The 15,854-nt window shown below is 36.1% G+C and overlaps 1 protein-coding gene across 1 annotated transcript in view; it reads right to left on the reverse strand.

Annotated features, from left to right (window-relative positions):
* Positions 1 to 15,854, reverse strand: part of LOC145256188 (uncharacterized) — a 491,452-nt gene that overhangs the window by 126,723 nt on the left and 348,875 nt on the right. The window contains exon 12 of the mRNA XM_080114776.1: positions 5,261 to 5,462. Coding sequence (XP_079970902.1) covers positions 5,261 to 5,462 — 202 coding nt within the window. The remainder of the gene's footprint in view (positions 1 to 5,260; positions 5,463 to 15,854) is intronic.

Raw genomic sequence — 15,854 nt, forward strand, 5'->3', positions numbered from 1 at the left:
TTTTTATCTTTCTAAGACAAGTTCCTGGTATATACTAAGTGTTCCTGTCTCATTTAGCTTCAAGTTTTGATTAGTTTATAGTACAAAGACAGCAATTCTTGTCCCGATGAATCATGTCTGGTTTCATAGCTTGAATAAGTTTGTTTATTTATATTATTTAGCTGCACGGAATGTGCTGCCTTTCATCTGTTCTAATATAGTATCCGATTTGTAATAAGCATGCGGTTTCTATTTACTTTCTATCTTCCGAAGACAGAGTTAGAAAAAACTTCGTATTTGAAGATAGGGGTAGAGTACCCAAAGGTTGTGATTAGGATAGAAAATAAAAATTGTCTCATTCTGGAAGAATATCAATTTCCCTGAATGAAAGCAGAAAAGTCGAAGTGTCGTACATATTAAAGACTTCGCTCTAAATTACAGAACATGTCGTATTCACACACTTCTCGTCAGCTCTAAAATATTTATTTTTATATTCCTTCGGTATAACCTTGCTGCACCTATTTGAGTGTTTCATCGATTTATTTGCTCTAATCTGGTTGCTCGCTGTGCATCTGTTTACATCTTGTTTTCGTTTCCCGTTTCATTTTCGAAGCCATATTAAACTGATGAAATAATAAGAACATTGTGAAAAATGACGTTACTGTTATTCTCATAAATACTCTAACATTGTTATGGGAAATAATTTACGAAAACTATTCACATGTGGAACACGGCACCTGTTTCCCAGTTTATTATTGCAAGTCCTACGCTAACAAATTCTTGTCGTGCTATTCTCTTGAATAATTTAATTAGGACTAATCTCACCCAGTGTATATATAATTACGCTTTTGTTTCTCTGTCCTCTTGAAAAACTCTCACACTTTTCTCTATGCGTCTGAATAAGCAATAGTCGTTTCTAATCTACATATTTGTGTTTCCGCTTAATTGTTTCCTTGTTTACTATTCTCGGTAGTCATATCTTTCGTGCTGTTTTTGATGACGGTATTCAGTCTAGGTTTAGCCCATTGCACTGTAATTGTACATGCTAAAACCACATTTTCACTTTCAATTAATTTATTATTATTATGTGAAACGATAAAATTGTCGACATAGAAAAGACGATATATATTCCTTTTTGTTTGATGAAAACCAGTTTGATGCAGACCATCTACGAGTTGGCCAGTTGTGTACAAATTCCAAGAGCGATAGAGTCTTCTATCATGTCTGAAAGTAACACAATATTCAACGATTAAGATCGGAGATGCGCCGCTGTTCACCTCATACTTTCTACCAATCCAATTTCTGACAACAGGACCATTGCAAACAGCCTCAAAATACAAATTCGGACAGTTCAGTGCTTGAGAGAACAGCTCATCTGAGTTTCCAGCCACGATTTTAGTCTTTGGTGTGATTTCAAGTAAGGGCCACATCATGCCACCTCACATCTTCGAAGTCAGCTTGAAAATCAACAACAAAGTGTACTTGGATGTAATGAAGTGTGTGGTAATCTCCTGGTACAATCAGGTGGCGGTTGGTAGACACTGGGTGCGGTAGCAGGACTCGGTGCCGGCCTACACTTCCAAGAGACCTAGTTAGGCTTCAGAAAACGTGCTACGATTTTGTACCCTTCTTTCACTCCCATCCTCCTCCGACCTGAACCCGTTGGACTACTTGGTTTGTTCATACATCGAGAACATCACTAATGATCTCCCACAACACCAAATCCAGCCTGATTACCACCACCCGTCGATTATTCGCCGAACTTATGCCGGCAAGTTCCGCCGATCTTCGCAATGCATGTTGGTCGAATTACCAGAATTAATGCATCCAGTCGTCGAACCTGATGTGTTATTCTTTGTTGAGTCTATGTTTTTGGCGCACATACACAATAGGGCAAGCATATTCAAAAAGAGGAATAACGCAGGGTTAATTCAGTATGTTAGTGTGTGTGCTGCGGCTCCACACTTGCTGTTGATCAATTTTCGTAGGATGGTTTTCTCGAAAGTTGAAATTAATTATTGTCTTCTTTAAATGTTCCCTCAATGAGTGTGTGTGATCCGAGATTACGTGAGAAGAGACAGGGTTGGTACAATTCTCAAGTTGCATTCTAGACCTCGTCATGCTTTGGACTTGGTTGCTCCATGTATCAGAGAGGCTGTAGCACTCTCTGTATAGGGATGGCCCGTACACGCCTATATACGCCTACAAAACAAAACTATCCAAATCTCAACTAAAATCAACTTATAAGTTTCAAAAAGCACATATTCTTACAGAGAAGCGTCTTACGAATCCAGCGAGTGTCAGAACGTCGGTTAAAATGTCAAAAGAGAGCAACAAAAAAGGGTACAAAAATGGGCAATTGTTCTTCTTTCTTCTTTCTTCTTCTTTCTTCTTTCTTTTGAGACGATGTATCTCGGTGTACGAACGGTCTCTGACAACAGTTCAAGCATCAATCGACTGCTCTTTACACGGAGAAGTGCAGTGACCTATCGCTTTTTGGCTAACTCCATGATTAAATAAGATTACGTGTAATAACAAGTTTTAAACACTATATACCCAATATAGACAGACCACTTCGAACACGGAACTACTCTCAAAAGGGACAGCTCCAAATAATACACCGGATGCTCAGAGACGTTCCAGTTTTCCAGTGGCCTATATTTCTTGGACGCTGAATATTTGAGGTGAACGTTAAGGTTTTTTCTTTAAACAGTAACCCACCAGCGTTAATGAAACCACGAAATCTTTATCTCAGTTGATCAAAATTGTTATAAGAGTAACCTATCAGCAAGTACGACGTCAAAAAACAATGTTATAAAAACAAATAATTCTTCAGATTTTGGACTGTAAAATATGTACAAAATGTCAATGCTGTGACCAGGATTCGAACCTAGGTTAGCACGGCCACAACGTGGGGGTCCTAACCTCTAGACGATCACGGCTAACACTGACGTCTGTCGCTCTTGGCAGAAAGACACATGACTACTGTCAAACTATTGAAAAATAAGCAGGAAACTTGAAATTCTCACGCATGCGCAAAAATACACTATAGCAACCATTGTTAAATGCAGCTGAATCTCTTCGCTCGCTAAGAAAAGTAGATCAGACCAGTTCTTCTAAGAACTCACCAAACGCCAAAGGAAATAAGTTAAATTAACCGCAAAAGAAACTGCAAGAAAGTCATCTTCTAAGAACTCACTGGAAGCTGACCAAAAAGAATCAAAATCCAAGCCCTAGCCACAAAAATAACTAGATATTGTGGCTACTATACACAATCTACTAATAAAAACAAGTAAGTTTTCTAAAATAAACTACAATAAATTAACCAAGTAACCTCACACTGTCACTGATTAGGACTTCATATAAAGATAACAACTACACTATTGGTGTATATACCGTTCCACACTTTAACTATTGGTGACGGGGCAGTATCTCAATTCTACGAGAGTTGTCTTGCTATAAGATAAGTGATATTATAGTAAGATACACATAAGTGTTATATGTTTACATTTAATAAAAAAATGCCAAAGTCAGCACGTAGTAAAAAAGCTCAGAGAAATATAGACTATGAAAAAAACAAAGTCAAGGTATTATCTGAGCAAAAAGAATACTATCAGAAAAATGCTGAAATAATAAAAATTAAGTATCATACAAATCCTGAGGCAAAGAAGGCTGCCTCACGTGCTGACTCAAAAGCACGGTATAACAGGGATCCCGAGGGAAAAAAACTGCCTCACGTGCTCTTTATAACAAAGAACCAGAAAAAAAGAAGGCTACCTCACGTGCTGACTCAAAAGCACGGTATAACAGGGATTCTGAGGAGAAAAAAGCTGCCTCACGTGCTCTTTATAACAAAGAACCAGCAAAAAAGAAGGCTGCCTCACGTGCTCTTTATAACAAAGAACCAGAAAAAAGAAGGCTGCCTCACGTGCTGACTCAAAAGCACGGTATAACAGAGATTCCGAGGGAAAAAAGCTGCCTCACGTGCTCTTTATAACAAAGAACCAGCAAAAAAGAAGGCTGCCTCACGTGCTCTTTATAACAAAGAACCAGAAAAAATAAGGCTGCCTCACGTGCTGACTCAAAAGCACGGTATAACAGGGATCCCAAGGGGAAAAAAGCTGCCTCATGCACAAACTATTATAAATATAAATATCAGAAACTGCCAAATCTTTGCCAAAACGCCAAAGAATGAACCAAGAAAAATTTAATAGTGAAGGTATGAACATTTTAGAAGTTTATAATACTCTAACTGTTTTATCAGAGAGGCGGTAGCACTCTCTATGTAATATAGAACCGATGGAGGACCAAGAGGCAACTCCTAAGGCCCAAAACCCAAAGACCTAAAACCCAGCAGGAAGCGACCTGCTACTAATGGAGGCGGCAATTAGCCGCCTCCTAAAAAGGACAATACTATCATGAATCTAAGTTTAAAAATAAGGCTGTAAGTAAAAATACTAATTAACAAGAATAAAAAAGCATTGGAAATGCAAAAGGATATAGAGATGGTATGCCAAAAAGTATACAAACAAGATAGCTATGAATGGCTAGGCATAGTATAGCCCTATAGCTTTTTACAAGCGTAATGATGGCACGGAATGAAGATTGGAGAAAAGCTATAGGGCTATTATTTGGATGCAATTCTATTTCCATGTGCCTAGCCATTCATAGCTATCTTGTTTGTATACTTTTTGGCATACCATCCCTATATCCTTTTGCATTTCCAATGCGTTTTTATTCTTGTATATTTCATATTACCGTGAATAGATGCATACATATTTTAAATTGCCGTGTCTAAGCTTTTAATATTTAATATTAATACTACTTAATTACTGATTTTTATGTGTCTTTTACTGTGCATTTATTTCTAAAATTCACATTTTAATTCGCAAAATAAATATAAGTAGCATATTGATTTTTACATATTATAAAGACGAAAATGTCTACTTTATATGTAAACATTGTAAACTATTTGACTTTTCATTTTAATATTGTCCATTTATTTTATTTTCTATAAAATAGTTTAATCTAATGAGGTTTATGTTAATATCGGTACATTTATTAGTACTTATAGTAACACTGAACATTGGTGCTGCTTTAGAGAGGCCATGTTATATTCAACTAAAGATTTGATATAGCATCGTTAGCATTAAACTAACAAATAAAATACATGCATCTAATAATAGCTTCATTCTTCATGGTTTCATTGCAAATAAACAAATATTCCTAACTACAAATTTAGCAGTGAGTGAAAATATAAGAGTTTTGAATATGAAAATACCTGCCGAGGTGGACGTGGCTTCGAGGTAATTGTCTGATATCAGTGTTTTCGGGGAAGACCATACCCATGTCGTATGTAGGATTAACTTCGGTGCTGATTCTGTCTCCGAGTCGGTTATGAGGCAGAAGTGAAACAGGACTAGGGAAACTCTTCAATCTAACCATTCTTCGAGCCAGGAGTGCTTGTTGCCGGCGTCGCCAGACTGAAAAACAAATAAGCATATATATATATATATATATATATATATATATATATATATATATATATATATATATATATATATTAGTTAAGATTATTTTAAATAGTTTATTATTTCAATATTATTATAATTCTGCATCATCCTGATGTCTTTTTTACTTCCACAAATAAAAAATGCATTTTGCTTCAGTTTTCTTGAGAATAAACTTATTCCTATTTCAAAGACTGTTACAAAAGCAACAATCTTAAATTATTTATTGACAAATTTTTGAGAGAGAAATCTTCATATTTCAAAAATGTTTTAGATATTACTGATCTTCCTCACAAAATTGGTTTCATTATTAAGTATATTTTCGAACTGTTTTGACTACTTTAAATTAATAATAATAGACGCTTACACTATTTGTAACTGATTCTGCGTTTTGTTAATTAACTCTTTACGCATTATTGTTGGAAAAATGGTCGGATCCTTCTATCGATCCAGTAGATATCTCACTGCTGATGCAATTCTCTATCTATATAAGAGCCAGATACGTCCAAGGATGGAATACTGTTGCCACATATGGGCAGGAGCTGCTAGAAAATACTTGTCTTGCCTTGATAGGGTTCAAAATAGACTTCGTGGCCTGGTGGGAGATGTCCTTTTCTCTTCGCTGCAACCTCTTTCTCACAGAAGAGATGTTGCGAGTTCGTCTCTGCTTTATCGTTATTTTATGGAAATTGTTCGACTGAGCTTCAATCTATGGTCCCCCCTCGCCAAACTTTTACAAGAAACACTCGACTAGCTGAAAACATTATCAATAATTTTCCCCACCCTTTATCTGTGCCTAAACCTAAACATAGATTCCATGATCAAAGCTTCTTTCTTAGAACTGCACGCCTGTGGAATTGTCTTCCGTTTTCCTGCTTTCCAGCTGTCTATAATATGGTTGTCTTCAAGTCCAACGTGAACAAGTTTCTGATGAGCCGTTCCACTTAAGTTAACAAATTTACCGAACTTCCATCTATTACTATATTGTCCTTTTGACTACTCTACACTCTTTAACCCTTATCCTTGAGTGGCCTATCGGCCTTGATAAGTGGTGACGCCTATGTAAAAAAAATTATTTGAGTTTAGTCTGTTTTTCTTTTATTTTTTGTATTATATATTTAATGACAATATAATAATATATATCCACCAATTAATACCAGCTAGTTTATTCTATAAATAATTATTGCGTGTGATTTTAAAATACCTACTTTTCCACACACACACACACACACACACACACACACACATACACATATATATATATATATATACATATATTCTGGCTGAAAATATTTTAAAGTAAATTATTTTATTTAACAAGTTTTTTGATAGTTCTGAATACAAAGAGAAGAATATTATTTTACTTAATTTAGGTAAACAATATAACAATTAATCGCGACATTAAATCTACTGTTTCAATCGTAAACGATTTCACCATACGACAGATGAGGACTGGAGGCTTTTGTTTCCTGACGGAATATATTTAGATTAAAACCATAGATTTATTGCTGTGAGTAATGGTAATTTCCTTTTGCATAAATTGAATAAAATAATATATATAACAACATTATATACGTAGATAGATAGATATATAGATAGATAGATACAAGGTGATTGTCACTTCTTGACAGAAGAGCATCTTTCCTCTGCTTCATTCTTGATTATTCATCCATTTCCATGTACTTTTAAAATATTTTTTTTTGGCTATTTCATTTAATATGTTTTATAATTTTTTTATTATTATTTTATTTTTTTAATTAATTTTTATTTATTTATTCTAATTTTTGTATTTATTTTTTAATTAGTTTATTTATTATATATATATATATATATTTATACACACATACATATATAGATTTTTCAAGATGCATCAGTTTCTATCTACTGTGGGAACGAAGGTGGCTCTTCAGACAAGCCCTGCTCTTTTACCGTCTGTTGCAGAGGTCACACTTTAACTGAGATTGAGGGAAGCTAACTGGTTCTGCTGTGGACATTCATATGACGCTTCAGGCCTCGACTCGATTTACAGACCACAGAGCAAATAGAACATCTGTGTCCCGCAATGTGTTCTCCACCCAAAAAGACTGATCTCCATGTGATCGCTTGTGGCTAGCTAGGTCGGCTCCGGATAAAGTCATTTTACCGTCTAAATCACAGACGTGGTTCTGCACGAAAACCTGCGACAGGCCTGATATATATGACAGATTTTTCTTCCGGATATCACGCTTCGTTTTTGCATGTTCATATTGTTCCTTCTCAAAGCTATCACAGCCATTATAGACCAAGGAGTACCACTTTTTACGATCATTGGAAGCACTTTCCCAACTGGGCATGCCAATACCGAGAGCTTTAAGATTATCTTTGATGTTGTCCTTAAAGCGTTTCCTAGGTTTATATTGTGGATGCTTTTCTTGTATAATTTAACCATAGACAGGCGCTTTGGCAATCTCTCGTCGTCCAGCCTTGTCAGATGTCCAGCTCACCTCATCTGCTTGCGTATAAGCAACTTCTCGATACATAGTACGTCAGCTCGCATGATGATATTCATATCAGGTATAAAAGTGTTCCACCTGATGCTAGTATATGTCTCAGAAATTGCTGGTGCACTCTCTCCATGTGTCTACAATAGATTTTCCAGGCACCAGAAGAGTAAAGCAGGGATGGTAAAATACAAGATTGATAGACACTGATCTTTGTACGAAGAGTTATACCCCTGTCACACCACACTCGCTTCTCCAAGCCACCAAAAGCCTCAGTGGCACGCTGTATCCTGTAGTTGATCTCAGCATCCAGGTTTACGACTCTAGCAAGAGTGCTACCCAAATACACGAATGTATCAACCACGGCAAGTCTCTGGTTGTTGCAAAAATATTTAGTTCACCATACAAATTACCGGGTGGAGGTGTGAACATGACTTTAGTCTTCTTAAGACTAATAGTAAGCCCAAAAGCCGCACAAGCCCCTGAAAACAGATCCATGATACCCTGCATATCCCTCTCACTATGGGCTACGAGATCAGCGTCATCTGCATGAAGCAATTCACTAACAAGGTGCTGAAAGGTCTTTGTATAAGCATGAAAACGACGAAGATCAAAGACCTTACCTGTGGTTGTGAAACGCAAATAAACACGCAGAAAACAGCCCTATAAGGCATAGAAAAGCATACTTGCAAAATAAACAGAAAAAAATATAGCTGCTGGGATATCGCCCTGCTTCACACCATTGTCAACTAAGATGGGTTCTGATAGGCATCCATTGAAGTTCAGATGAGCCTTCATATCAGTGTGGAGCTCCCTGAGTAATCGTAGAAATTGAGGTGGGCATCTCAACTTCCCCAGAATTATCCATAGGGCATTTCTGTTCGCCGTATCAAAAGCCTTAGTCAAATCAACAAAAACCTGATAAAGCGAAACACGGTTTTCAGTACATTTCTCCTGCAACTGCCGAGGATAGACGATCATGCTGTGGTTTGTCTGCCCGGACGAAAGCCACTTTGGCTTTCTAGACTGACGGATGGACAAATATACTTTAACAATGTGTTGAGTAGAACTCTGGAAAATACTTTGCCAACTGCTTCCAATGAAGTTATCCAACGATAACTCCCACAGTTGGTCCTGGACCCCTTTCCCTTGTAAAGTGATATAAGAATTGCATAAACCCAATCCTGATGGACGGGAACACCCTTTTAGACATCAGTGATAAAATGAAGAATTTCATGAACAAGCCTATCACCCCCATGTAAGAGGACTTCCACAGGAATACAATCAAGCCTTGGAGCTCTCCCAACGTTCACTTCCTTGATTGCATCTCTAAATTCGTTCTCAGATGGGAACTCAGAATTTCATGGATAAGCTTCTGTTGTGATAAAAATCCATTGTCAAAGAGATCAGAATAATGCTCATCCAACGAATGAGAATCTTGTTAGGATCCATGCGAGGCAAACAACATTTTATGATGCAATTCATTTTTAGCACTTAAGAGTTGAGTTATTTCAGTATCATTATCATCAAACCAATCCTGATGTTTAGATTTGTGGAAGCCAAGAACATCTACACTTATTTCATAGAGTGTGTTTTTAAATGCGCTCACGACCCAGCGAAATCAGAAGAATTAACTACGGATCGAAGCTTTTCACGTACACTTCGATCATCCAGCCTGAACACATCAACCCGTCTAGGAATCTTAACACCACCGGACCTACACTTCCTCGTACAGATTTTCAACTTGCTGCGTACCAAAAAATTATATGTGCCGCATTCAGCTCCACGCATAACACGCACATTCAGACGTCCTGCAAATCTGCCTTCCTAGAAATAATGTAGTCAATCAAGTGATTGTGTTTTGAACGAGGATGGGTCCAAGTAAACCTATGGACCTCCTTGTGGCTGAAGAATGTGTTACAGATAGCAAGATCAAACTGAGTGCATAGATAGAGAAGATGCAGACCATTACTGTTGACCTTACCTACACCAAACCAGCCAAGTGAGTCCCAGGTGTAATGATTCTTGCCAACCTGCGGATTTAAATCAACCATGAATAACATCTTTTCAGATAAAGGAATAGAAGAAATGGTACGACTGAGATCTTGGAAAAACGCAGTGATGGTGTCTTCATCATGACCTATGGTAGGGGCATATACAGCTAAAATCGTCATATACCTACTGTGTGCAAGAGGGAAGCGCGTTATCATAATTCTGTCACTGACACAGATTGGCTGTTCAATCCTCTTCACCAAATCAGAACACACTGCAAAGCCAATCTCATCTTCCCGTCTCAGTCCCGATGATTTTCCTTTCCAAAAAAATGTGTATCCCGAGCCCACTTCCACAAATTGATCCTCACCACTCAATCGTGTTTCAGACAATGTCGCAATGTCTATGCTGTACATATCGAGCTCTCTTGCAACAATAGCTGTCCTATGCTCAGGACTTTCACTATCCAGGACATCTAGCAAAGTTCTCACATTTCACGTAGCAAAGTGAGGTTATTCCTCTTCTGATGATATTTTGATTTTCCTTGTTTATTATTTTTCTTCAACTTTACCTTGTTTCTCCTGCAAATATAGAGCAGCCGCCGACCGCAGGAAGCCGGTCAGCTAATAAAAGGGTAGACAATTTATAGGTCACCTTTTCTAGACACTTCCCAAATTCATGAAGAGCAGTGTATCCTTAGAAAAGGCTGCTCAGCCGCCAGATCATCCACCGAAGTTGCTTCCACCCTGTAAGCGATTTACAAGGTTATTCAAAAATTAAGAGACTTTATTCAAAAACCAAGAGACTTTATTCAAAAATATAAAGACTTTATTCAAAAACCAAGAGACTTTATTTAAAAACCAAGAGACTTTAATCAAAAATATAAAGACTTTATTCAAAAATATAAAGACTTTATTCAAAAACCAAGAGACTTTATTCAAAAATCAAGAGACTTTATTCAAAAATCAAGAGACTTTATTCAAAAATCAAGAGACTTTATAATTTCATTTATTCAACACCTGTTATTACTTGGTAGATTAGGTCCCACATTTTTCTTATGAGATTTTCAAAAATTTGCACATCCTCCCCATTTAAGTTTTCCAAAACATTACCAACATTAATTTTTAATTCTTCCCTAGTAACAGCACGAGGTCTTATGGTCGAGTATCTAGACTTAACCATACTAAAAAAATTTCTATAGGGTTAAGGTCGGGGATGTAGGGGGGAAGATATACAACTTCAATCTGGTGAGATTCTAAAAACTCTTTAACAACAATTGTCTTGTGGATTGGGGCGTTATCCATTACTAAGACTACATTTCTCCTTAAAACACCCTCATTAACAGCCCCGACGAGAAACTCAAGAAACCTCTCCCCATTAAACGATCCATCAATCAGTTTGTAATAGGATAAGCTGAACTGTGAAATAATACAGCAGGCTGATAGGTTTTGTCCTTTAGAAGGGGGCACATAAGTAACTGGGCTTACACCAATTTGCGAATATCCATAATTTTTGGATGTGTGCAAATTAAAGCCTGTTTCATCCAGAAACAAAACTTCGCGGTTTCGATATCCAACAAAAGCCCTGGCGTATTCTCTCATTTTTTTTCACGGTGATTATTCGTGTTAACGACAGCTGCCTTCCTCTTCAGCCTTTTTCTTGTTAGCCCCGCTTCCTTCAAAAGTCTGCAAACGGAGATTTGATTCGGGGTAAATCCAAATGTTTCTTCAAACTTTGTTTGAATCCCTTTTTGAGTTAACGACTGGTCTTCATTAATAATATTTTTAACCTTGTTTACCAAGTCAGGATGCCGTGTTGTAGGTCGCCCTGATTTTCCATAATTCTCAGAATAAGAGGAATCTGGATTTTCTCTTATCTTTGAAACTGCTTTATACACAGTAGACTTGCTCTGTCCTGTCATCTGCATAATTTCCGTTGCAGGTACATTTTGCCCAACAAGCCTTTTTATTAACTCAAAAAGAGATTCATTCATCATTACTCTGGGTTTCTTGTTAGCAGAACCATCCGAGTTCATATTGTTCTCCATACCTTGATTTGATTCTACCATTAAGGGTAAAATTTAAAAATAATTTTTTTTATATATCTGAAAAAGTCTTTATATTTTTGAATAAAGTCTCTTGATTTTTTAATAAAGTCTTTATATTTTTGAATACAGTCTCTTGATTTTTTAATAAAGTCTTTATATTTTTGAATAAAGTCTCTTGATTTTTTAATAAAGTATTTATATTTTTGAATAAAGTCTCTTGATTTTTGAATAAGCCTGTAGTCGACGAGGTTAAATAAATCACTGACAGCCTATGTGCAGATTTGCAGCTATGCACTTCCAACCCGCTAGGCCTGTGCACTTCGCCACTCATCTATCGCCATAGGACATTTTTTAATTAATTAATTTATTTGTTATTTTTTTTGTTTTTATAAAGATATCTGCACATAACGATCGCGTCACAACATGCTTGTGCTACACATATTTTACACTCTCGCACTCTATCACCGGTTGCAAAATGACAAACTGAAATAGTGAGATGACTGATTAGTGGCAGAGTGTGTATGTTTTATTGTCACGGAGTTTTAACCTCTCTGGCAGCTGGACAGGACATATACACACATAAACACAAGAAAGCAAACATGCATGCATATATATATATATATATATATATATATATATATATATATATATATATATATATAGTTCTCACAACATAGTAACCCTCCAGAACTTGACAGGGAGGCTAACAGGTACTACACCTTAACCAAGGGGGACCTGAGATTATGCAAAGCAGAGGCGTTCATCTCCTTTAGGTAGTAGGTATACTCGTATACCTATATATAGTCGGCTAGTCTTCCTGAAGGATTAAAAACAAGACCTTCCAAAGGGCGAATGAACTCTTTTTCTGGGTCAACGGTCAACTAGCACCATGTATATTTGTGTTTGTGTGTATATGTGTATTGGGGTGGAGAGGGCTCCCGTAAGCCGTTGTGAAGGCAACCTTTCTAGGAGAAGCAAATCTCTGATTTAAAAAACCATAAAGCGGAAGACTATTACCCGCATTAAGCTGGTCTGCAGTTTAATTTGTTGCTGGCTATCTTGCTCTTGCTTGTTGCTGGATCTCAACATTTTGAACCGAGAGAGAGAGACTTCGCTGTCGTACAAAGCTAAGGTTCTGTAACATCATATTTGTATAGATACTCCCTCAGGCATTTTAAAGTTCATGAGCCCAAAAATGACTCTTTTTTAGTCTTACAGGTGAATTCACACGCTCAAGCAGGTATGACACTGAAGATGGTCATTGACATCAATTATTACATGCTTCCAGCACTTCAAGCCTCCACGCGTCACAACTTTTCCATCGCCACAGGATCACTTTTATGGACAAATGCCTGAGGGAGTATCTATACAAAGATGATGTTACAGATATTTAGCTGTGCACGACAGCTAAGTCTCTCTCTCGGTTCAAAATGTTGAGATCCAGCAACAAGGAAGAGCAAGACAGCCAGCAACAAATTAAACTGCAGACCAGCTTAACGCGGGTACTGGTCTCCCGCTTTATGTTTTTTTTTAAATCAGAGATTTGCTTCTCCTAGAAAGGTTGCCTTCACCCCGACTTACCGGAGTCCTCTCCATCCCAACACACACAAACACACACGGTGCTAGTTGGCCGTTGACCCCGAAAAAGGGTTCATTCGCCCTTTGGAAGGGATGTTTTTAATCCTTCAGGGAGACTAGTCACCCTCCTTACCAAACAAGTCTGGTGGGGTTATCAGTGTAGTCGCCGGTGACCCGACCATGAGACAGGTAGTACTGGGTTACATGGTACCAGTAGCATATGACATGACCTGACATACATACATACATAAAATATTAATTAGTTATACTTCAGTTTAAAACTTGGATAATGAGTGCATAAGTACTTTCAAAACGTAACATTTCAAACAAACTGTGGTTAAAATGAAGATTGGGTACAAGGTTTTTGCAAAATAATTAAATGATGAGGACGGACTGATGAACTGTTACTAATCTCATAGAAACCAAAACTGACGAAAACCTCAAAAGGCAGATTCAATATCTGGTTGAATTTCAGTTAAGCTTTTACTTTGACATTTTCTCATGGAGACATGATAAGAAACGTTTATGCATACAGAATTGCTGTTTTATTTTTCATATAGACCAGCAGATTTCTTGTCATTGTCTAGTTTTGTATCTGTTTTTCAGAAGGTTTTCTGTTTACTAGTTTGTCTGGGTTTTTTTTTTGTTTTTTTTATTATCTCCATCTAAGGTCATAGGACGACTCAACTTAATAAGTTCTCAACATTTTACTAGACTTAACTGAGATTTTGGGAACAAAAACTAAATATTATACTGTTTATCTTTTTACTATAACAACCGAAACATACATTCTATCCTCTGGATCTGTATAACATCAAGGCCAAATAGGATGTATTATTAGTAAACAATAAAATTACCTGTTTAATATTTACGGGCAATATGAACTCAAATAAGTACATTGAGGAAATTGCGAAAGCTGCTGCAAAAAAGGTGGGTTTCCTGTATCCTACTAGAAGACTACTTAACCCTGAAAGTATCTTGTACCTCTACAAGGCGACCATTCACCTATGCATGAAGTTTGGTTGCCACATCTGTGTCTTTAATTTAATAGGTCCCGCTTGGTCAACTTGGCTCCAATCTCTGTCCCACCGACGCAGTGTTGCGTTTATGTGCTTGTTTTACAAGTATCTAATTAGAATACCTTACTCCAAATGCTGTACAAGGACTTATATATATATATATATATATATATATATATATATATATATATATATATATAATACAGCCTTTTTATTTATTCTCATATTCAATTAAACTTTAAACCTAAAATGGTCTTTGATATAAGTACTAAAATAACGATAATCTGTAAACATTACTTGCCACTAATACGAAACTAAAATTAACGGTAACGTTATTGCAAGGTTGTTACAGCCATACTATAAATATAGAAATAAAAATTAAAGAATTATTTTCATAAAAATTAATTATTGGGAAATACAGAAACAGCGAGATCTAATGTAGGAACTCAACGAATGGGATATATATATAAAAAAATTTAAATGGCTAAGGGTTTTCTGTGGATACATCTAATGAGTCTGTTCTTAAATAAAGTATACGAAAATTAGGCGATATATTAATATTTAAATGGGCTTTTCCGTAGCTACCGCAAGGTAAATGTTTCTTACATATTTTCCCCGTTAGGGGAATTTTTTCCTTTTTATTTCTTTTTTTCTTTCTCTTCAAAAATGCTCTATTTTCAAAAGTGTTTTTATTCATAAAGTCTAAAGAAATGCTGGTTTTTGAAAATTTTCAAACGATATGATGTCGACTGGACATGGAAACAATTGTAACGTAAAACGAAATACAGTTTTTGTTGCCATCAACACCTTTTTTTTGAAGTCTTGATTTTGCTTTCACAGTATATTAATGCTCAATTATGAAATATGATAATTTTGTAGCTTACTCCTTAAGTCAACACTTTTTGGCTTAAAACGCATTGGTATATAGAAATTTACTGATTACACGAACTCGGTATATTACATACAAGCCTATATATATATACATATATATATATATATATATGTATATATATATATAATCTGGGAATATATATACATATATATATGTATATATATATATATATATATATATATATATATATATAATCTGGGAATAAGTTGTAATAATGTACATTATAATCTTTTATCAGGTAAGAATTCTGAAATGAGTTTTTCAATCCTATTCTTTTTTAATTTTTCTCTGTCGATATCATGTTTTTTTGCAGCAACGTTGATTCTTTTAAAGAAAAATAAAACCGAAACAAAAAAA

Source organism: Euprymna scolopes, chromosome 32, assembly GCF_053919585.1.
Source record: "Euprymna scolopes isolate OS-2025 chromosome 32, ASM5391958v1, whole genome shotgun sequence".
NCBI lineage: Eukaryota > Metazoa > Mollusca > Cephalopoda > Sepiida > Sepiolidae > Euprymna > Euprymna scolopes.